Source organism: Halictus rubicundus, chromosome 6 (assembly GCF_050948215.1).
Source record: "Halictus rubicundus isolate RS-2024b chromosome 6, iyHalRubi1_principal, whole genome shotgun sequence".
Classification (NCBI taxonomy): Eukaryota; Metazoa; Arthropoda; class Insecta; order Hymenoptera; family Halictidae; genus Halictus; species Halictus rubicundus.
Genome location: NC_135154.1, coordinates 2005399 through 2024116, shown reverse-complemented (window position 1 = coordinate 2024116; position 18718 = coordinate 2005399). Strand labels below are relative to the sequence as shown.

Genomic DNA, 18718 nt, shown 5'->3' with positions numbered 1-18718 from the left:
TCGTCGGCCGTCACCGAAGAATTAAAATTTTTTTTCCCCTCTGCGGGACAAAGAGAAAGTCCGTGTACCTTGTGGGTGGATTGAGTGGATTAAAGAAGAAAAAAGAAACTTTCGAAACCAGAGTGCCGCGCGCGTGTAATCGTATCAAGAGTGACTTCCTGTAGAAAAGTGATTGTGTAACGCAGGCTTGATCGAACTTTAATAAAATAGCAAAGGCGGAATATACCATAGGGTAAGTCTCCGTATACGTCGTGCGGGTTTCATCGAACGAACGAAATAAACAACTCGATACCGGTTTTAATATTAAAACGCGCGCTACGTGATGCATAGATTCGACCGGGTTCGCTAAGTTCCGCGATCGAGCTCTATCCGAACGATCCCGTGTATTTGTATAATTTATTTTGCAACGGTACATGCATAGCTAATCGGAAATTTATGGGATGGGGCTAGTAGACCGCCCCACGTTAAACTCTCCGTTTGATAATTCTGCACGGTTATCGAGCGCAATTGTACGGAATGTGTTAAATTTCTACGATGGCCAATTCCACGTCACGACAACTCAATTTTAGATGAATGCTACGCATAGATGCTATAATTATTGTTCGAACGTACTGATGCACAAATTTATCGCTTATGCCGTTGATGCGAATTTCGTTCAAAATTAGAAGTATGTATATTGTACGATACACGTCGAATTATAAGGAGGCGGGATTTATGCCCCATTGTTTATGAAGCAGGCATTTTCAAAGGGTATTTCAAAAATGTCGTTGGACCAGATTAAAAGGCTAATTCGATAGGGCATGCAGAAAAAAAACATGTTGTGCAAAATTTTAGTCCTATATCTGGATCGAGTAAGTAGTTATGGGGCAAAATTCTGTAAAAGTATAACATGTCGCTTTTAAACACCAACGTAAAATCTGCATTTTTCCGATTTTTGCTGAGGTTCTGGATTTTTTACAACCAGGGCATTCTATTTAAAAATCTGAATTAATTACAGTATGTGTAGCAGAGTATTTGACATTTGTTAGATTTTTTTCAGAATTTTCGAACATGACTAAATAGGGAAAAATTTATGTATTTATTTATGTACTTATTTATGTATGTGTGGATTTTTTCTTTGAAGTTGTACGTAATGAATTGCAAAATTCAAGGGTCGATGTTTAAAACAAATTTGAAATTAGCAGAATAGTTATTGTAGTACATATATAGCATAGTATAGTACATATACAGTATATGTATATGCGACAAAATTACTACGCTAAAAATATTTATTTGTAGTTATATTCACCACAGAAAATGTAACGCAATTAAAAACTGACTGTGCTTAAGAGCCGATAAACAAATGGAACATAAAGGAATCGCTGCATAAATCATACTTTTTAAAAGTGTTTAACTTTACAATCGAAACTATTTTTTAACTATTTTTTATTAACAAGATTTTCAGATGCAACTTTTTAATTTTATAAAATTAGGTTGACAGCAGAGAAAATAAAATATCTAGCTAGGAAAATTTGTATATTTCACGTAATCGTTGAAGTGTTTGTTCAAAAAATATCTGGGTCTGGCCTGGACAACTAAAAACCCACTATTTCCATTATTGTTCACCAGCCTGCAAGCCTGTAGGTGGACTCGCTCGAATTTTATACATACACGTATACGTAGAGGGGAAATGTGTCTTCCTATATACAATACTACTACATAAGAGATGGTCTTAAATCAAGCCTGTACAACTGATTGCTCACGAGAACCGGCCCACTATGCTTTGAAAAATAAATACCAGTTACACAAGAGACCAAAGTTGAAGTTGCGAAACAACTGTGTTAATGATATTTTCTCATGAACAAACGAATGAAAATAATTTTGTTGACACTCATATTTTGCTTCGGAGCTCATTTGGACAGTATACTGAAATAATAAACAGAGAATTAATTCGTGTTGAATTCAATATTCTCTAACGAAATATTTAAGGCAAATATGTATTTTTCATCCAGATTGTCAATAAATTAATATTCTACAGAATAATGCACTGCAAATTACTTAACTTGCAAATTAAATCAAAAATTATCTTAGAAGTTGAACGTTCGTGTATAATTTGATTCGTTATTGTCTGATATGTATAACTGATAACTTTTTTAGGCATAAATTCATTCATAACTAAAAAAATTTCAATGACTGAAGATTATACAAATTTCAATAATCACGTTTTTCATCATCTTCGAATTTGATGCTCTTCTCAGTTTTGCACGTTTTTCGCGAGCAGTTAAACTTTTGATATTTGTGCAATTCAATATTGTACTTCCTTTCACTTCAATATCGTATGTATTTCACATTCATTTCGATTCTTTCCACGACCCTTTTTTTTACACTTTAGTATGTTTTTTTTTAAATCAAATAAGCACGAAGAAGGGTAGTACACACTTTAGCGATTACGTTTTACAATGAGTTTTTGCTCTCCAGTAAGTTATACACAACTGAGAAGTTGTGCAATCACCTACTTGTGCTGTCATTTTGTTCCGCTTGCGGACCACAATGTTTACGTTTCCCTTCATAGAATTCGGTCGAAGTGAATACGTTTACTCTATATATATTCCAAATGCCTAGCCGATGGAAGTCCCAGAACTATCCCCACTGCTGCGGGGTATACCCCGTGAGGGGGCATGTGTAAGGTCGCATGGATCAAAGAATAGTATCTCTTGGCCGATACACGTCCCTGGCTAGACCCGTGTTTTGGACAGATATCGAGTAAACACTGAATTCTGGATGATATCCAGTACATTATACATTTATTTTCTTGAGTTTATAGCACCAAATAAGAAAAAATATGATCTTTTTGTTAGAAATCACTGATGGCACCTCGAACTGCTACCCCCACTACCATGCTGACTGATTCGGGCCGTGGTGACATACATCGTTCTATACTACTGCTTGAACGCAGAGTCGCCATGTCTCCCCACTCTACCTTCTCCTTCTACCTTCCCCTGCTATTCCCCCACGCTTCCGTCACGGCCCGGTGATGTGACGCGTTTCGTCTCTGTCGTGGATGCGTCACAATGTCACGTAACTAATCCGGACAGAGAGAGGGTAACTTTTCTCCCTCAATTCGAGTCAATTGCCCTGATCTGGTAACTTTGGCCCTAAATTTGAAGTAGTGTAGTAATATCGGCAGCACGAGCATATCTGTATTCGGTATGCTATTAGAAATACACCTTCGAGGGGTCTCGGGCGGCCGATGCTCATGACTTCACGAGGAATCAGATGCCCGGGCCTGCCGCAACTTTTATCTACAGGGTGTAAAGAAATGTTTGGTCTTGGCTGCCATGGGCGTGTTCTACATCTCCGGATCGATGATGATCTGTAAAAAAAAGTTGCCGTGAAATTGTCCTCGACCTTGAATTGCGAGGACAAATTTTTGTTTATTGTCATTGACGCGTAGAATATAATGCAATAAAAAGAAATTTGACCTTGAAATTCAAGGTCAAGGACAATTTCGCGGCAACTCTTTCTTACGGATCTTCATCGATCTGTACATAGCAGTAGTATAGGAAAACGTATTACCCTCTACGTTCACGCGTCCGAGCGTGTAAAGTAGAATGGCCGATGCGACGCTCGCAAGTAATCTCCACAGCAGATTTTTATGCAAAATAGAAATTATCTGCATTAATTGCAAAATGCAGGGCCTACATAGACATTTATTTCTTCATTTAATAAATTTAACGAATTGAAAATATTACAACAGTATTTTTCAATTCTTTAAATATTGTTTTGCATTTTTGCCATAAATGCATAAAATCCGCGGTCTACTTATTACGTATCTACTAGCCATTCTCCCTACCTTCCACGCCACTTTACTGTCCTTAAATTAATAAACAGATATTATAAGCACCCACCGATCGGTGGTAATGACCACGTTGGAAAATTATAGCGTGCATGAATGAATTTTTGCTGGTTATCTGCATTTGTACATAATCTATTTATACAAATAATAGATTCAGAGCAGTGTAACATCTCTCATTACGTTTTTTTTTCTATAAATTACTATATGAAACAGTAGCTCTACCGCTACAATAAATTACTAGCGCAATCGTTGAATGCGTACAGTGTTGCTCACATAAATGTTGCAGATTCAGAGATTAACACTAGGTTTACGGTGTACCAAAAGTGACTATTTTACATTACTTTATGACAATAAGAAGAATGTGTCTATCCAAATCTTTGGCCATTTTTTAAATAATAATACGTAAAGGAATAAATTTGTTGAATAACTCCATATGGATGCACCTCTACAATCTAAATATTCGTAGATTAAAAATAGTAGAACCTGTCATTTTGAGGGGTCCCGTAAATCTAGTATTAACCGCGATACGAAACTACGATAGAGTAGAGATTTTTTTACATTTTATCAAGCATAGGGTAAGGAATCCAATTACTGTGCCTATATTAATTATACTTATTTTGAAAGCATAATTAAAAGAGAGATATATAACATATATATGTATTAACTGATTTTAATGAAAAAGTTTAATATATCTTTTTTAATATTTATTATGCTTTAAAAATAATATAATTAATATAGATAGTATAATTAATATAGACACAGTAATTGGCACACCTCCCCCTCCGTAACTGGATGCCTTATCCTATGAGGGTACAGCTAGCTTGGAGAGAAAACATTGAGAAAGAATGATATACGATTCTTGTTTAGTAATAGTTTATAGTAGTCGAATGCGCAAGGACTCAGCAAGGGGTGCGGACTGTTTACTTTTCTTGATGTAGAAGGCGGAAGCTCGCTGCGGGAGGCCAGGCGGTCCTAATAGATGGTAGGGATAAAACTTGACAGTTATACGGTCACCATTGTATTCCGATAGTCCGCAATTTTCACACACCTTAGCCTGTAACGATAAAAAAAGATGGAGTAGAAATTTTTAATAGAATTTTATTGTTTTTACCATCTTTGTATCCTATCGAAACTATTGTATAATATGTATAATGCAAGGGCAACAATGCTATGTTGCTTTAGATTCCCGATCTTTGACTACAAGAATGTGAATTTTCATAAGTTTCTTAAACTTAACATTTACCTACTCTTTTCAATTACAATATTTATCGAATAAAATTTGGCTACATGCGAATTTGATATTTGTTTTGATGAAGAATACGACAATTTAAACGTTATTGTTGTGCACATACACTAGCTGTACATTCATAAATATTCAAAAACAACAAAAAAATCGTTTGTGAATTTTATCCAGTGTCGTCGTGACATTGTGAACCAGGAAGAACACTTTATGCCACAAGATTTTCGTATTTCTTTTTGCATTATTGACAATGGTAAATCATTAAAGTTTCTGAACTATGATATTACTTTCGAGTGTAATAAAACACTAACAAATCCGGATTGCACCACTGTGTTATTTACATGTATGTACATTAGGGTGGCTCTTACTTTCGACTTTTGAATTTTGTTTATGCCCTCCCACCCCCAGGATTGTTCCAATTAATAAAAAAAAATCTGTGTAAAGTTTGAGATCGATCGGGCAACGGGAAAACGTGCCCCCCCCCCTCCAGCCCTTAAACATTAAAATAATTAATTAAATGCTCATAATATTGTTTTTCTCAAATATCATCTACAATATTGACTGTATCGAAAAGTATGTTAAACAATATTTGTACATCTGGACAGGCTGCATCTTTTGTGTCGTATTACTTTTTTCATAAAACATACGGTTTTTGAAAAAATTCAAAAAAATGTCAGACAAAAATTAAAAAATATGAATTTATTTAACTCGCGGAACTTACTTTTTTTAATTGCATATTATTTTGCAAAAAACTTTCAAGTTCCACTTTATCGTAGGTCTTATAAAGGGAACTGTGTTTCGAAAAGCCCTCTAGAATGAACCGCTAAATAAATATGAGCAAATCCATAAGACGACAAACTATAAATAGGGGATAAGGGGGATAAGGGGGGGATAAGGGGGCGCACAAACAAAATTTTGAAAGTAAATAAGAGCTACCCGATTGGATGTACATACATCATCGTAAAGACTTTAACAATTAGAGTGCCGATACTTCTTTCATTCATTACATATGTTATACGAAATACTTGAACAGTGCCCTTGAATGGTGACTTTCAAATATGTCGTATCGTGAACATGGTCTTCGACGCTGCAGCAACACTTTTTATACTGGTTCTATGAATTGTACATTTCACGTGTCATTTTGCATCAAACCTCTCCCCACTGCACTGCCGAGCCATTACAACTGCTGTTTTATCGATTAACGTTTATTGACAAGGAAATGTCTGTCGTTTGAAACCTGTCGATAGATAAGCGCAATGCACCGGAAAGTATCGGTGTACAGCGTGTAACGGCACAATAAAATGTTTACCCTCCGCGGTCCGATTTTTCCCAGTTTTTTTCTGTATCAACCAATCTGCCTATCAGAGCGCCTACCATAAATCAGACATATAGAATGCTATGCGTTCGTACTGGTTGAGACGCAATATAACTTCTACGGTGGTCGTAAAAACTTACACTAATGGCGTTCGGGTCATATAGACTCGACTGAAAAAATACGTGCACATCTTTGGAAATTCATTTTATAATACAATGTTTTTAACACTAAACCTACTAAGCCTTGACCGTAACTGGTACATATTGCTTTATAAAAATAACAAGACCGAAATTATTTAGACTTTGTGCGATTCTTTTTGTAATATGTGCTGTACTAAAGATCATTCAATCACTTCCCAAGATAGCGTTTTTATAACTTCAATAATTGTAAAATAAAAAATCTGGAGCCGGACATTTTGACCGGTGGTGGTAGGTTAAGCATATTATATGAAAGGATATAATAATTAATATGAAAGTACACAAGAAGGTAAAAATTTGATTTGTAGAATTACTAAAATTAGTAAGAGAGATAGGGAAAGTAAGTAGAAGACGAAAATAGTACATTTAAAAATTATAAGATATTTCAATTTTATTGTCGAGAATTACCCGGTTTGCCGGTTACACGTGTAGGTTGTGGCTAGTTGATCTAATGTATTTACAACATCTTAGTTTTATTATAATCCAAGATTATTTCTGATTTTTCATGCAATTATACAGTAAAGTTTTGATCTAACAAGGGAACATATTCAGATGCGATAATCCGATTTTGATGAAACTTATGGGAGCTTATAGTTCTTTGAAAAATATTTGACAGGTGTTTTTTTTTATCGGCAGACATCCACTTTGAAGGGGTGAAAACAGCCCTCAAAGTTGGGGATCAAAACCATATTTTTTGAGATATCTCGGAAACCAGAGGTCGAAAAATTTGAATTTTTTTTTAAATTGTGTGTTTTTCAGTGGGAACTGTAGTCGCGCAAGAAAATTTTAACAAAAGTTTTTTGTTTAAACAATATATTAAAATTTTGATTTTTTTGCAGTTTCTTTTATTTATTGTTAGTTCATTTTAATGTAAACTTGGATGTGTGATCTTTGATCCAAAATAGGGAATACATGTTTCAGGATCTTCTTTTTTTTTTTGCCATTTAACAATAATTATGCATAATGGAAGATAGTCTTGCACCTGGCGTGCGTAGGAAGGAATTCTGGCTTGTTTCATCGAAATATAAGCATTTAGTATAAACGTGTATAGTATTTTAAACAATGCCACTGGGTTATGTGTCGTTTATTGTTTTATTAGTAGCTAAAGAAGGTGGCGCAGGTAGCAGCGTGAAATACTTCAGTCAACCACGTTCTAAATAATTCTTTCGTTAGTTTACCCGATGTGGAAGCTTCAGTGTGGACATTAGGTGCCATGAACTCTTCTTTCAAAACAATATACAATGGCGATAGCAACTGTCCATCAGCTGAAATTGTGGGCTGGATAGTGTAGCTGTGAGTTGTTGACGATATGGATTGGACAAGAGCACCCGTTTCTTTTTCACCTTTGTGTGAAAGTGTTCGACCAGAGTGCAATTCCAACTGGAACCCACTTTGATCACTATTGAAAATATTGCTTGCGCCATAATTTTCAAAATACCCTTTCACATGACACACAAAATCTTCTGCTGCTGCGGTCAAATCTGTTAAATGGTTATTATGATGGCGGGTAACGAGTTTCGTCGTTTTTCTTGATACTATATTATAGTTCTCTTTAAACTTCCGAATCTAACAAGAAAAATAAACAATCAGCAAAAGTAAAATTAATATAATTATCGGATGTTTTTCCGATTATCGCCAGAAATTATTTGTTTTATGTGGCACTGTTTTAAAAATCCGAAAGAAGTAGCCTTAACTTCTTAATATGCACGTTGCTTTACAAACCGTAATGCAGAAAGACTAATAGCACACGTAGCAAAGTGCCCATATTTATACATTCTTAAGACACTTTACATTTCCCCCTCTCTCAACCTAACAACCAATAGAAATGTTTGAAAATATTCGTGTTCTTCTGAAATGCTATATATAACCGAGGTAAAACTGATGTGCGGCATTTACCACCAGCTCTTCTCAGAGCTATCATAAACGACGAGGGAAACTCCAGCTTCGAGGATTCACAGTTTAAAAAGGCTGCAGGTATATTTTGACCGAAGGCCCAACGACTGCAGAAATTCACAGGCGAATTGGCTATAAAAGTCGGTACCCTTACTCCGCCGCGGTAATTAGCACCGCGTCACGCTGCTACCTGCGCCACCTTCTTTAACTACTAACAAAACAATAAACGACACATAACCCAGTGGCATTGTTTAAAATACTATACACGTTTATACTAAATGCTTATATTTCGATGAAACAAGCCAGAATTCCTTCCTACGCACGCCAGGTGCAAGACTATCTTCTATTATGCATAATTATTGTTAAATGGCAAAAAAAAAGAAAATTTGAGATATCTCAAAAAATATGGTTTTGACCCCCAACTTTGAGGGCTGTTTTCACCCCTTCAAAGTGGATGTCTGCCGATAAAAAAAAATACGTGTCAAATATTTTTCAAAGAACTAGAAGCTCCCATAAGTTTCATCAAAATCGGATTTTCGCATCTGAATATGTTCCCTTGTAAGCCGAACGGAGCTACACGATCGTAGTCAGCTCGCCTATCCCCTCCACTGGTCGTAGTCTTAGTATATTGAGTCTTAGTATATTGATGTTTGTTTATTTATTTATGTAGATTTATTGATTAACTTATTCACTTTGACCAATTGTACTGATGTTTTTGCGTTATGGATCACAATGAATATCATGAATGTAACAATTTTTATTTTAAACTTATGCAATAATTATGCTGAAAACTCATTCGCTATTTTAAAATATCCATAAAAATAAGTAAGGTCATTTGATTCCAATAAGATGGTAATAAAAAAAGTTACATATGCGTACATATCAACCTGGGTCACATAGAAACACCATAGACGGGGTTCACTACCCCATGAAAATGTTAGGAACAAACAATAAGTACAGTGTATTCTCTATATATGTCCCAAATACCTAGCCGATAAAAGTTCCAGAACTATACCCACTGCCGCGGAGTATACCCCGTGAGGGGTCATGAACCGAGCTAGAGCATCACTGTCCTTTTCTACGTTCGGCTTCGATCAAAATGGTATCTCCTGGCCAATATATGTCCCTGGCTGGACCCATGTTTTGGACATACATCCAGTAAACACTGTATAAACAAGAAATTTGGTTATAACGCACTGTGTAATGAATGTGTTTTTGGTTTCTTTTTCTAGCCCACGAAGCTTAACGTTTACAAGAACGATGCAGAAAGTTGGGACTACACGACGCCAACGCTGGGTGAGTTTTCTGTCGTTCTTATCCTTCTCTATCTTCCGTTTCTTATTTATTTTTCATTTCTCTGTTGTTCTCATCGATGTTACATATATGTACATGTACAGCGCCGAGCCTAAGTGCGTCGCGCTCAGTGGACTTCTATCGCTCGAAGGATATAAGGCTTCTCATTAGGTATAATTCTGTTTGCAACCGTAAACATTCCATACTGGAGAAAGCTTACGGGATCAGATTTTGGAATCAACAAATAAGTTTGGAGAAACATTTATGAAATCTTATGTACAAAGATGTTAACAAATAGTTCCTGCTGGTTTTATAAATTCTGATAAAGATTCGCGAAATGTCATTTTCGATTGTCTATACATACCTTCAATTAAATTTGTGTATAGCAATAAAAAAAAAAAAGAGACTCATACGTGTATTGTAATATAAAGTGAAATTTTGCACACATATAAAAGTAAAATTCTAAACTGATAGAAACATTTCCCTCATGCACCGTACAATTTGAACTAAAATACAATTTTATAACCTGAGATGTTGATGCGACCTTAAATAAACTAACAAAAAATATATATATATAATTTCGTATATCGGGGGAAATTCGATTCAGAAAGTTTCTATGCTGGTAGGAACACATTGTTTTCGAATCTTGAAAAATGAAAATTGCGGTGGAATTTCGAAGTTCGGTAAACATTAGAAGCTTTCCGGCAGTGTTGTGTCGTTAAATTTCGCAACTGGTGTAGAAGGGGGCTAGGGAGAGAGAAGCCATACTCCCCCTCGAGCGATTCAAGTCCATCTAGGAAAATGGACACACACACACACACTAGACGCGTTTCGCCGCTCGACTGTTCAGTCATTGGTGTCACACACACATACACACACCTATACACACACACGCTCACGCACACACACACACGCACGGGATGCGTGTACTCTGGGTACACGACCATCACTCGACAGTCGACGAACCCGGGAATCGTTCCCTCTTTCGCGGCTCTGTTCGGTTTTCTTCGCCCTCGCCTTCATCTTCATTTCCTCGCGGTCGCAACGAGTCTGTTTCCTTCTAATTTCGCAACGTTTCGAGCGGCCTCTTTCTCTGTTCTTCCGTATTCTTAGCTGCCGCGTCGCGCCGCGCTGAGTAGATGCTAATTGGATAAAACGCACACCGAATGCGAGCTTAGAGGGTTTCCGTAAAATGCATCCCTCGTTGAGCTCACGTATCTAGATACACGCGCCGCGGAGACATGCAGTGTCGGTTATGTCGGTAGCGTCGGTCGAACGAGTCAAAAATTGTCCACACCATGTTCGGAAAGGATCTATCCAAATAGAACGATCAACTCCAAAACAACTTTTAACATTTTTATTTGCCCAATAACACCTACGAATGTCATTTTAAGAAGTTCCAAAACTTTTCTTTGGGAAGATATACGGCTGAAAATGACAAACTTCCTTGATTACTACTTAAGATGTTTCAATGTATCGGCTGACAAATAGCAAGTGCATATTAGTTTTTATGAGTAGAGAAAAACAATTCATTTTCTGGGGTGATTCTTGAGTAACATCTAAAAAAAAAAAAAATCAAATCTAACACTGTGTAACTTACGTAGCATTTGTAATAGTTTTATCGATTTTAATTTAATACGCGCGGAACAACTCGTAATCAGTAGACTGCGGATTTTGTGCATTCATGACAAAAATTAGTAGGTGTAATTTTAAGTAGCAAAAATATTAGAAAAATTTAAAAATACTATTATATTATTTTCAATCTTGTTGGAAATGACTTTAAAAGCGTACACTGCTTTATCAAGCGTCACAGTGTTTTCGCGTGACTTGTATTCGATGTGCAAATAAGAATAGTGAATCTGAGATGACTGAAGACTTTAGGTGGGAATGTACAGGGTGTATAAAAATTATATGTGACGATCATCATAGCGTGATTCCACACTTCCGGGTCGGTGGAGATCTGTGAAAAAAATGCACCGCAAAATTCATTTTTACCTCGAAAATTAAGGTCAAAGTATCGTAAAATTTGAGTGATGAGTACTATACGATGCAATAAAAGAAAATTTTTCGACACTTTGACCTTGATTTCCAAGGTCAAGGTGAATTTTGCGGTGCATTTTTTTAACAGATTTCCACCGATCCAGAGGTCTAGAATCACGCTATGGTGGTCGTGACATATAATTTTTATACACCCTGTACAATGCTGTGATGCGCTCAGGCTAATTACTTTTACCGGACTGACGGCAGTCCTGATTTCGTGTGCCCGCTTGGGGATTTCTGTTCTCTTAGACTGGAGACCTTCATGCAAAATAAATATGATCCTAATCAATTGCAAGAAACTCAAGCTAAATGAAAAGGTATTTTCTCTTTTAATTATTTTAAAAAGTCAAAAAAGAATATAACAATATATTGAAATTCTTGTAATATCTTTTGACTTTTTCATTTGACCTATTCATTTTTGTTATAAATGTATAAAATCCACAGTCTAATAATCATCTTGATAATCTCATCGAATTGTGTTATTAAAAATAAATGTTTACTATGCTTATCCAACAAGCTTGAAATTTGGATCTCTTGTGCTCGACCCTTCGATTGTTGATTCCGCTCAATTTGGTACATTAACATGGTATTGATTTCGATTCTTTTTAAACAATACCTCGATTTCTCGTGAAGGAAATGTGAATTGTATTTTTCTGTTTCTTTAATTTGCCTTGCAATTTTGTTTTATGTTCCTGTTGAAAACGGGGAGACGTCGTTGTCGGGGCATGTAACGTGAAACAGTAACATTTGAGGATACTCGGTGAAGAAGTATACGAAAATAAAAGTATGAAAAGAACGTAATAACGGCTAACGTACTTCGTCCTAAAATGGGAAGGATGGCATCTAAACTGTTTTAATGCTTTCGTATTAGATTAAACATTATGTTAAAAACAGCTTACAGCTTATACCTCGCCTTTTGCATTAACAATATAATTTCATTTTTCTTCTTACTCTACATTTTCGAAGTCGACTCTACACTGTTTGCGAAATATATTACTAAAATAATATTACTAAATAATAAACTTTTAGTAATCGCATCTCTGTGTACATTATGTTAAATGACTACAATCATATTTAATAGATTGATCGAATTGACATTCTCCTTTTATTAAAAGACTCTCATTGACATCATCCATTGCCAAGTTAGCAGTCATCAGAATCTGATAATTCAAAGTAATTTGCGTAATAAAACAAAAATTGAAAGGTTAAGACTTACCACATCGATTACTAGATTGCGGATTTATGCACTCACAAGTATTATTAGTAGACTGCGGATGTTTATGCAATTTCCAATTTTTACAGACAAATTTTAAGAAAGTGGAATGAAATAAAATCCTATTTTTAATGGGAACAGCTATTGTAGATCCAAAACAAAATAAAAATCATACCAAATTCTATCGAATTTTATATTCCAGTATTTTTTAAAAATTTCCATAAGCTATAGATGCTTAAAGATCCGCAGTCTAATTATTAGTCTCTTAAAGCCTAGCATAATAGAACGTTCAACGAAGTTTAATAAGATTTATATCTTCCTTAGAATATAATAGAATTCATATGAAATTTCCTTCAATTTCAATTGCTATGAATTATTCCATAAAAACGACTGGCGTTACCGATTATTCCAAACTAGTACACAAGCAACACGCGATGGACTGGGGATTTTATGCGAGTTTATCAAACTTTTTATTTCGTAAAACTCAGCGTAGTTGTAAACGTTTAATGAAAATTTTATCTCCTTTATAATATAATAAATCTCTTAATAAATGAAAGGAGTTTTGTACGACTTAAATTTCGACAAATCGATTCAGATATTCCTGCATTTTCGCAAAAATTCACAGTGTAGTCGTTAACGTACATTCCAGTGAGCGTCCCAGGAACAATCTCGAACAATTCCGCCATAAAATATTTCGTGATCTTCGGCAGAGGAACGATCGAGGGAACAATTCCAGTTTGTCGACGACAAAGCATTCCCGCGCGCGTCACTACTCGCATCGATTCATCATGTGTTAGGTACATTCGACATACAAGCGAAAAAACAATTCGCGCACCGAAACACAGGTTCGCGGGAGAAGCGATGGATAGAAAGCTCGTTCACACTTCGCCGGAATCCCAGAAGCCTGACAAACGATTGTGCAGTAGCTGCTCGATAACTACTCGTTTTTTTGCCCCGGATGTGCAAATGTCCAAAAAGTTTAATCACTTTAATCACCTTCGTCATTTTCATAAATACAGAGAAGGGTATAGCCGGATAAGGAAGTCAAAAGTGCCCCTAAACCAAATTGAATTTGCAATAAGCCGTTCGATAGCTTATCCAAAGGAAATACTTTCTGCCAATTTTCAACCCTATATCTCAACATGGTGGGTAGTAATGGGGTGACAATGAAAACCACGTTTTTCCGTAATTTCTCTTATTCTCTTCAATTGAAAGTTCTGAAAACAATCAGGCATATTTTAGCTATTAGAATGCATATCTGTGAATTTTTTAGAATTTTTAGCTTCGAAACCGGATTTTAAAAAACAAGAAAGACTTTTAATTGCCGATTTCTTGTAGAAGTTATGAGATACTAAGTTTATATTTTTACAGATTTAGCATCTCATTATGGTTGTTAGTATATCATTTTTTTAAATTTTTCAAAGCGGTGGCACATAGTTAGAAAAATCAAAAACCGCTATTTTTTATCTTTTCCAAGTCCGTTCAAGTACCATGTTCATATGACTTACGTAATTAATTTCTTAGATAGATATTATAGTAAATTCTAAATAATATGCATGTATTTCCATGTAAGAGTTCTTACCCCTTTGCTGCGTTAATCTTCGTCGCTGTTATCATTGATTACAGTTTTTGATTTTTTTAACTATGTGCCCCCACTTTGAAAAATCTAAAAAAATTATATGTTAACAACCGTAACGAGATGCTGAAACTGTAAAAATAAAAACTTAGTATCTCGTAACTTCTACAAGAAATCGGCAATTTAAAATCTTTTTTATTTTTTAAAATTCGGTTTCGAAGTTAAAAATTCGTAGATTGCATTCTAATAGCTAAAATATGCCTGATTTTTTCAGAATTTTCAATTGAAGAGGATAAGAGAAATTACGGTACAACCTGGTTTTCTTTGTCACCCCATTACTACCCCCCACGTCGACATATAGGGTTGACAATTCGCCAAATTAATTTGGTTTGGAGTCACTTTTGGCATCTTTGTCCGGTACACCCTTTATTAAGGGAAAGGAAGCTTCTTTATGAGTGGGAAATCTTCGAATATTTCGAAATCAACTTTCTTTTTTTACTGCATATCTTATTTTATATGTATACGTCTGACTTCGAAAAATTCTGCGTAATATAGTATTGAGGTATAGTGTTAAAGAAATTCATAATTTGTAAAATATTTGACATGACAAATATAAAAATAAAAGATTTTACATATTTTGGGAATGGTTGATTTTTGGTTTTCTAATATTTTCTTCCGTGGAATATTTCGAAGAATCTACGCACGCAAACGAGCAATTCTATTTAAAACTCAAAGTTGGTCTTGCAATCTTCGATGATCTTCTCGGAGTCCTCAGAATACTATATGGTATTTTTTCACGCTTTTCGTGATCGATAAATTTGAGATGATTTGGAGGAGCGTCTTGAGTGAGTATTTAAACGGCGGGTACTTATCGAGCGATTACTGTACGCGTGTCGCAAATGGAACTAAAGGTAATGGAAAAATTGAGAAACGCGGTATTGTTGCGCATCTCGTATCAACGCATGCGATCCATTCCATCGAGACCGTTAAAAAGACATTTTGTTCACGCAATACCTCCGATTTTAAATTACAATGATCCTTCGGTTAATTGATCCTGACGTCCGAGACGGGTCGCTGGAAATTCGGACACTGATGGAAATCGTGTTTTACGGGCACTGACACGAATTAACGATTCCCACATCGGAATTTTCTTTGACCCAATTCGAATCGGCAGCGCCGACGCGACGGCCCTCGAATTCTAGTTCCGAAACTGAATTTACACAGAACAAAGTTGCATACGACGACTCTTCACGCTCGTTACACCCAGGTGATAGCAACGCTCAGGGTCTCTAAACAGGCTCCTTCTCTTTGTGCTCTAGAGAAAAGCTAGCAATTAACGTGTGCTTTTGTAACTTAAAATAGTTGAAAATTTGCAGTCGAAGAAGTCCATGGCTCTGTTTGCTTGCTCGTTTAGGAGAAATTATATTTCATTGTTTACCAGGTCAATATTTGCAGATTTATCGGTTTGCGGTAGGTTTCTCTTTTTGTCGAGATTGGAAATTTTGAAACTGAAATCATTGTTCCGAAGCCGAGTTTTTAAAATTGTATGGTCTCCCAATGAAATTGAATGCCAGTATGTATCATATGATAAACGAATTTTCTATCTCTACCAGATTACTGGTTTTCATTAACACTAGGTTTACGGAGCGCTAAAAGTGAGTATTTTACATTACCTTATAAAAATGAAAAGAATGCGTCTATTAAAGTTTCTTAGCCATTTTAAAAATAGTATATACCCAAAGAAATAAATTTGTTGAGTAATTCCACGTAGATGGATCTTCACAATCTCAATAACCGTAAATTAAAAATATTAGAACTCGTCATTATGACGGGTCGCGTGAACCTAGTGTTAAAACGGAAATTGTATTTGTCAGAGTATGTATAATTTAATCTAACGAAAATTGTATTTGTCAGAGTATTTATAATTTAATCTTATTAGCTTTCTTCTACTAAATACATATATAGTGTTTACTCGATATTTGTCCACAACACGGGTCTACCCACGGACATATATCGGCTAGAATATACTATTCTTTGATCCACGCCGAACGTAGAAAAGGACAGCGATGCTCGAGTGGCCTCGATTCGCGGCCCCTCACGGGGTATATCACTATAATACCTATAATGCTTTTTGGATTTTTCATACCCAAGGTCACACGAAGGTCATTGTATAATATGTCATTGAAGAGGTCTTCACTCCTACTATTACATCGCGATAAAAAAAATATATAGTTCCATTAAAAAAAATTGATGACGTTGATATCTAGAAAAAAATGACCTTGAAAAAAGTTTTTTCCAAATCATTATATATATAACGTTTTTTTCTATTACTAACACTAAGCGAGATATTCAATATATATATATATAGATATCCAAAACATGGATCTAGCCAGTGACATACAGGGTGTCCCAGCTAACTTGACCACCTTGAATATAAATATATATATCTGCCAGTGCCGGATTAGTCACGTGACATTGTGACACATGCACGACAGAGACAAAACGGTCCTCGTGACCAGGCCATGGGGGAATAGCGTCGTAAATGGGGAAGAGTAGAATGGAAGACAAGTCTTTATCCGGTGACACTGTACAGATCTCGAACAGTACGAAATCGGGACAATCTGGTTTCGGTGGTCGAGCAGCGGTTTTTGTAAAGTAGCGTGAAAGGTGGGGTCAGGTGCTAGGCCAATCCCGCGAGTCGCTGTTGCCGGGTGCAACCTCATCAGATTCCCTGATGGAGCATTGAACTATCGACTATCGAGTTCGATCGAGCGGTCGAGAGCTTACGGCGGCGACTAATGTTACGTTCCATTGTGATTGGCGGTCGTTGGCGCAAGTTGACGCAGCTATGTGCGGTTCTTCGTGGCCGCGCATAACAGTTGTAATGAAGTCTACATCTGCATTTCTACATACTAATTGAGACAATTGCGCGTAGTTGCAATTGATTTCTGGGTTCACCACGCGCTGAAGATATTGCGTTCCTCACCAGCATTATCCTACCTTGCAAATATCTATCTTCCAGAATAACATGGTTACCATATCGATTCAAGTACAATGGTTTATCAAGATGTGTTCTGCGTGCTTCTACAATTGTCTTCACGAATGATTGTCATGGTACTACAGATTTTCATGTCCGTGAAAAAGTGTTGAGGTTTTTTTGGTAAAGAGTTTTGCAGCACAGAGTATCAAAAAAGGTTTAATATAAGAAAGCAGATAAATACAGATGAAAAATCAAAGGAGAAGTACATTGGAAAAGCGACTGTGTTGGACACGTGTTCATACCGGACTAAAGGTGAGGACGGTTCCTCGCGAATCGTTAGAGCCAATAGGCGTAACGCATCCCCTCTTAGCAGAACTTAGAAGGAGAGAAGCGCGCGAGTCTAACTCATTCAAATGAGATCTCTTAGTACATACATTCGTAACAAAAAGTAATTAATGTCGTTACAATACCGAAAGTTAACATGTTCTCATTGTGAGTTTCAGTAAGTTTTCATAATGTATAATGTCGTTTCACTAGAAACTTTATCTTTTTTAAATATTTCGCAATGTATTTTCTGATTTGCATTCATATTAATCTTTTCTTCACCATCTACAGAGCTTACTCGATGTATGTCCGAAACATGGGTCTAGTGAGGGACATATATCGGTCAGGAGATATTATTCTTTGATCCACGCCGAACGTAGAAAAGGTGAGCTAAGCTCTAGAGTTAGAGGCCCCGGTTCACGAATCCTCACGGGGTATAGCCCGCGGTAGTGGGGATAGTTCTGGGACTTTTATTGGCTAGTCATTTTGGGACATATATAGAGTAAACGCTGTAAATGTGTGTGAATATAACAAATGACGTAGGACTATATTAACTGTCTCGATTGTGTTAATCGATTGTGGTTGTGTCGTGGGGCTAGGTGAGATAAGGTGATGTATATTTGACACTCGTCTTGTAACGCAAATATTAACAAAGCATTCCTATGCTACAAGTGGTTTGTGTGTCTGTGATGTTGCCTATTCGAAAGTTGGTTATGTGTCGATGCTCTGAGTCTATAAGACGTTTGAACGCAAAGAGAGTTTGTGTTTCTATTGGTTGATGTATCTTGAGGGTGGTAGAAAGAAATAGCTTT

At 36.2% G+C, this 18718-nt stretch overlaps 1 protein-coding gene across 4 annotated transcripts in view; it reads left to right on the top strand.

The window, feature by feature from the left end:
* Positions 1-18718, top strand: part of Sm (heterogeneous nuclear ribonucleoprotein L) — a 431189-nt gene that overhangs the window by 297237 nt on the left and 115234 nt on the right. For all 4 annotated transcript variants that reach the window (XR_013082433.1, XM_076789483.1, XM_076789482.1 and 1 more), the window contains exon 6: positions 9713-9776. Coding sequence is in view for 3 of the 4 variants with exons in the window: in XM_076789483.1 (XP_076645598.1) it covers positions 9713-9776 (64 nt within the window). In the remaining variant the exon portion in view is untranslated. The remainder of the gene's footprint in view (positions 1-9712; positions 9777-18718) is intronic.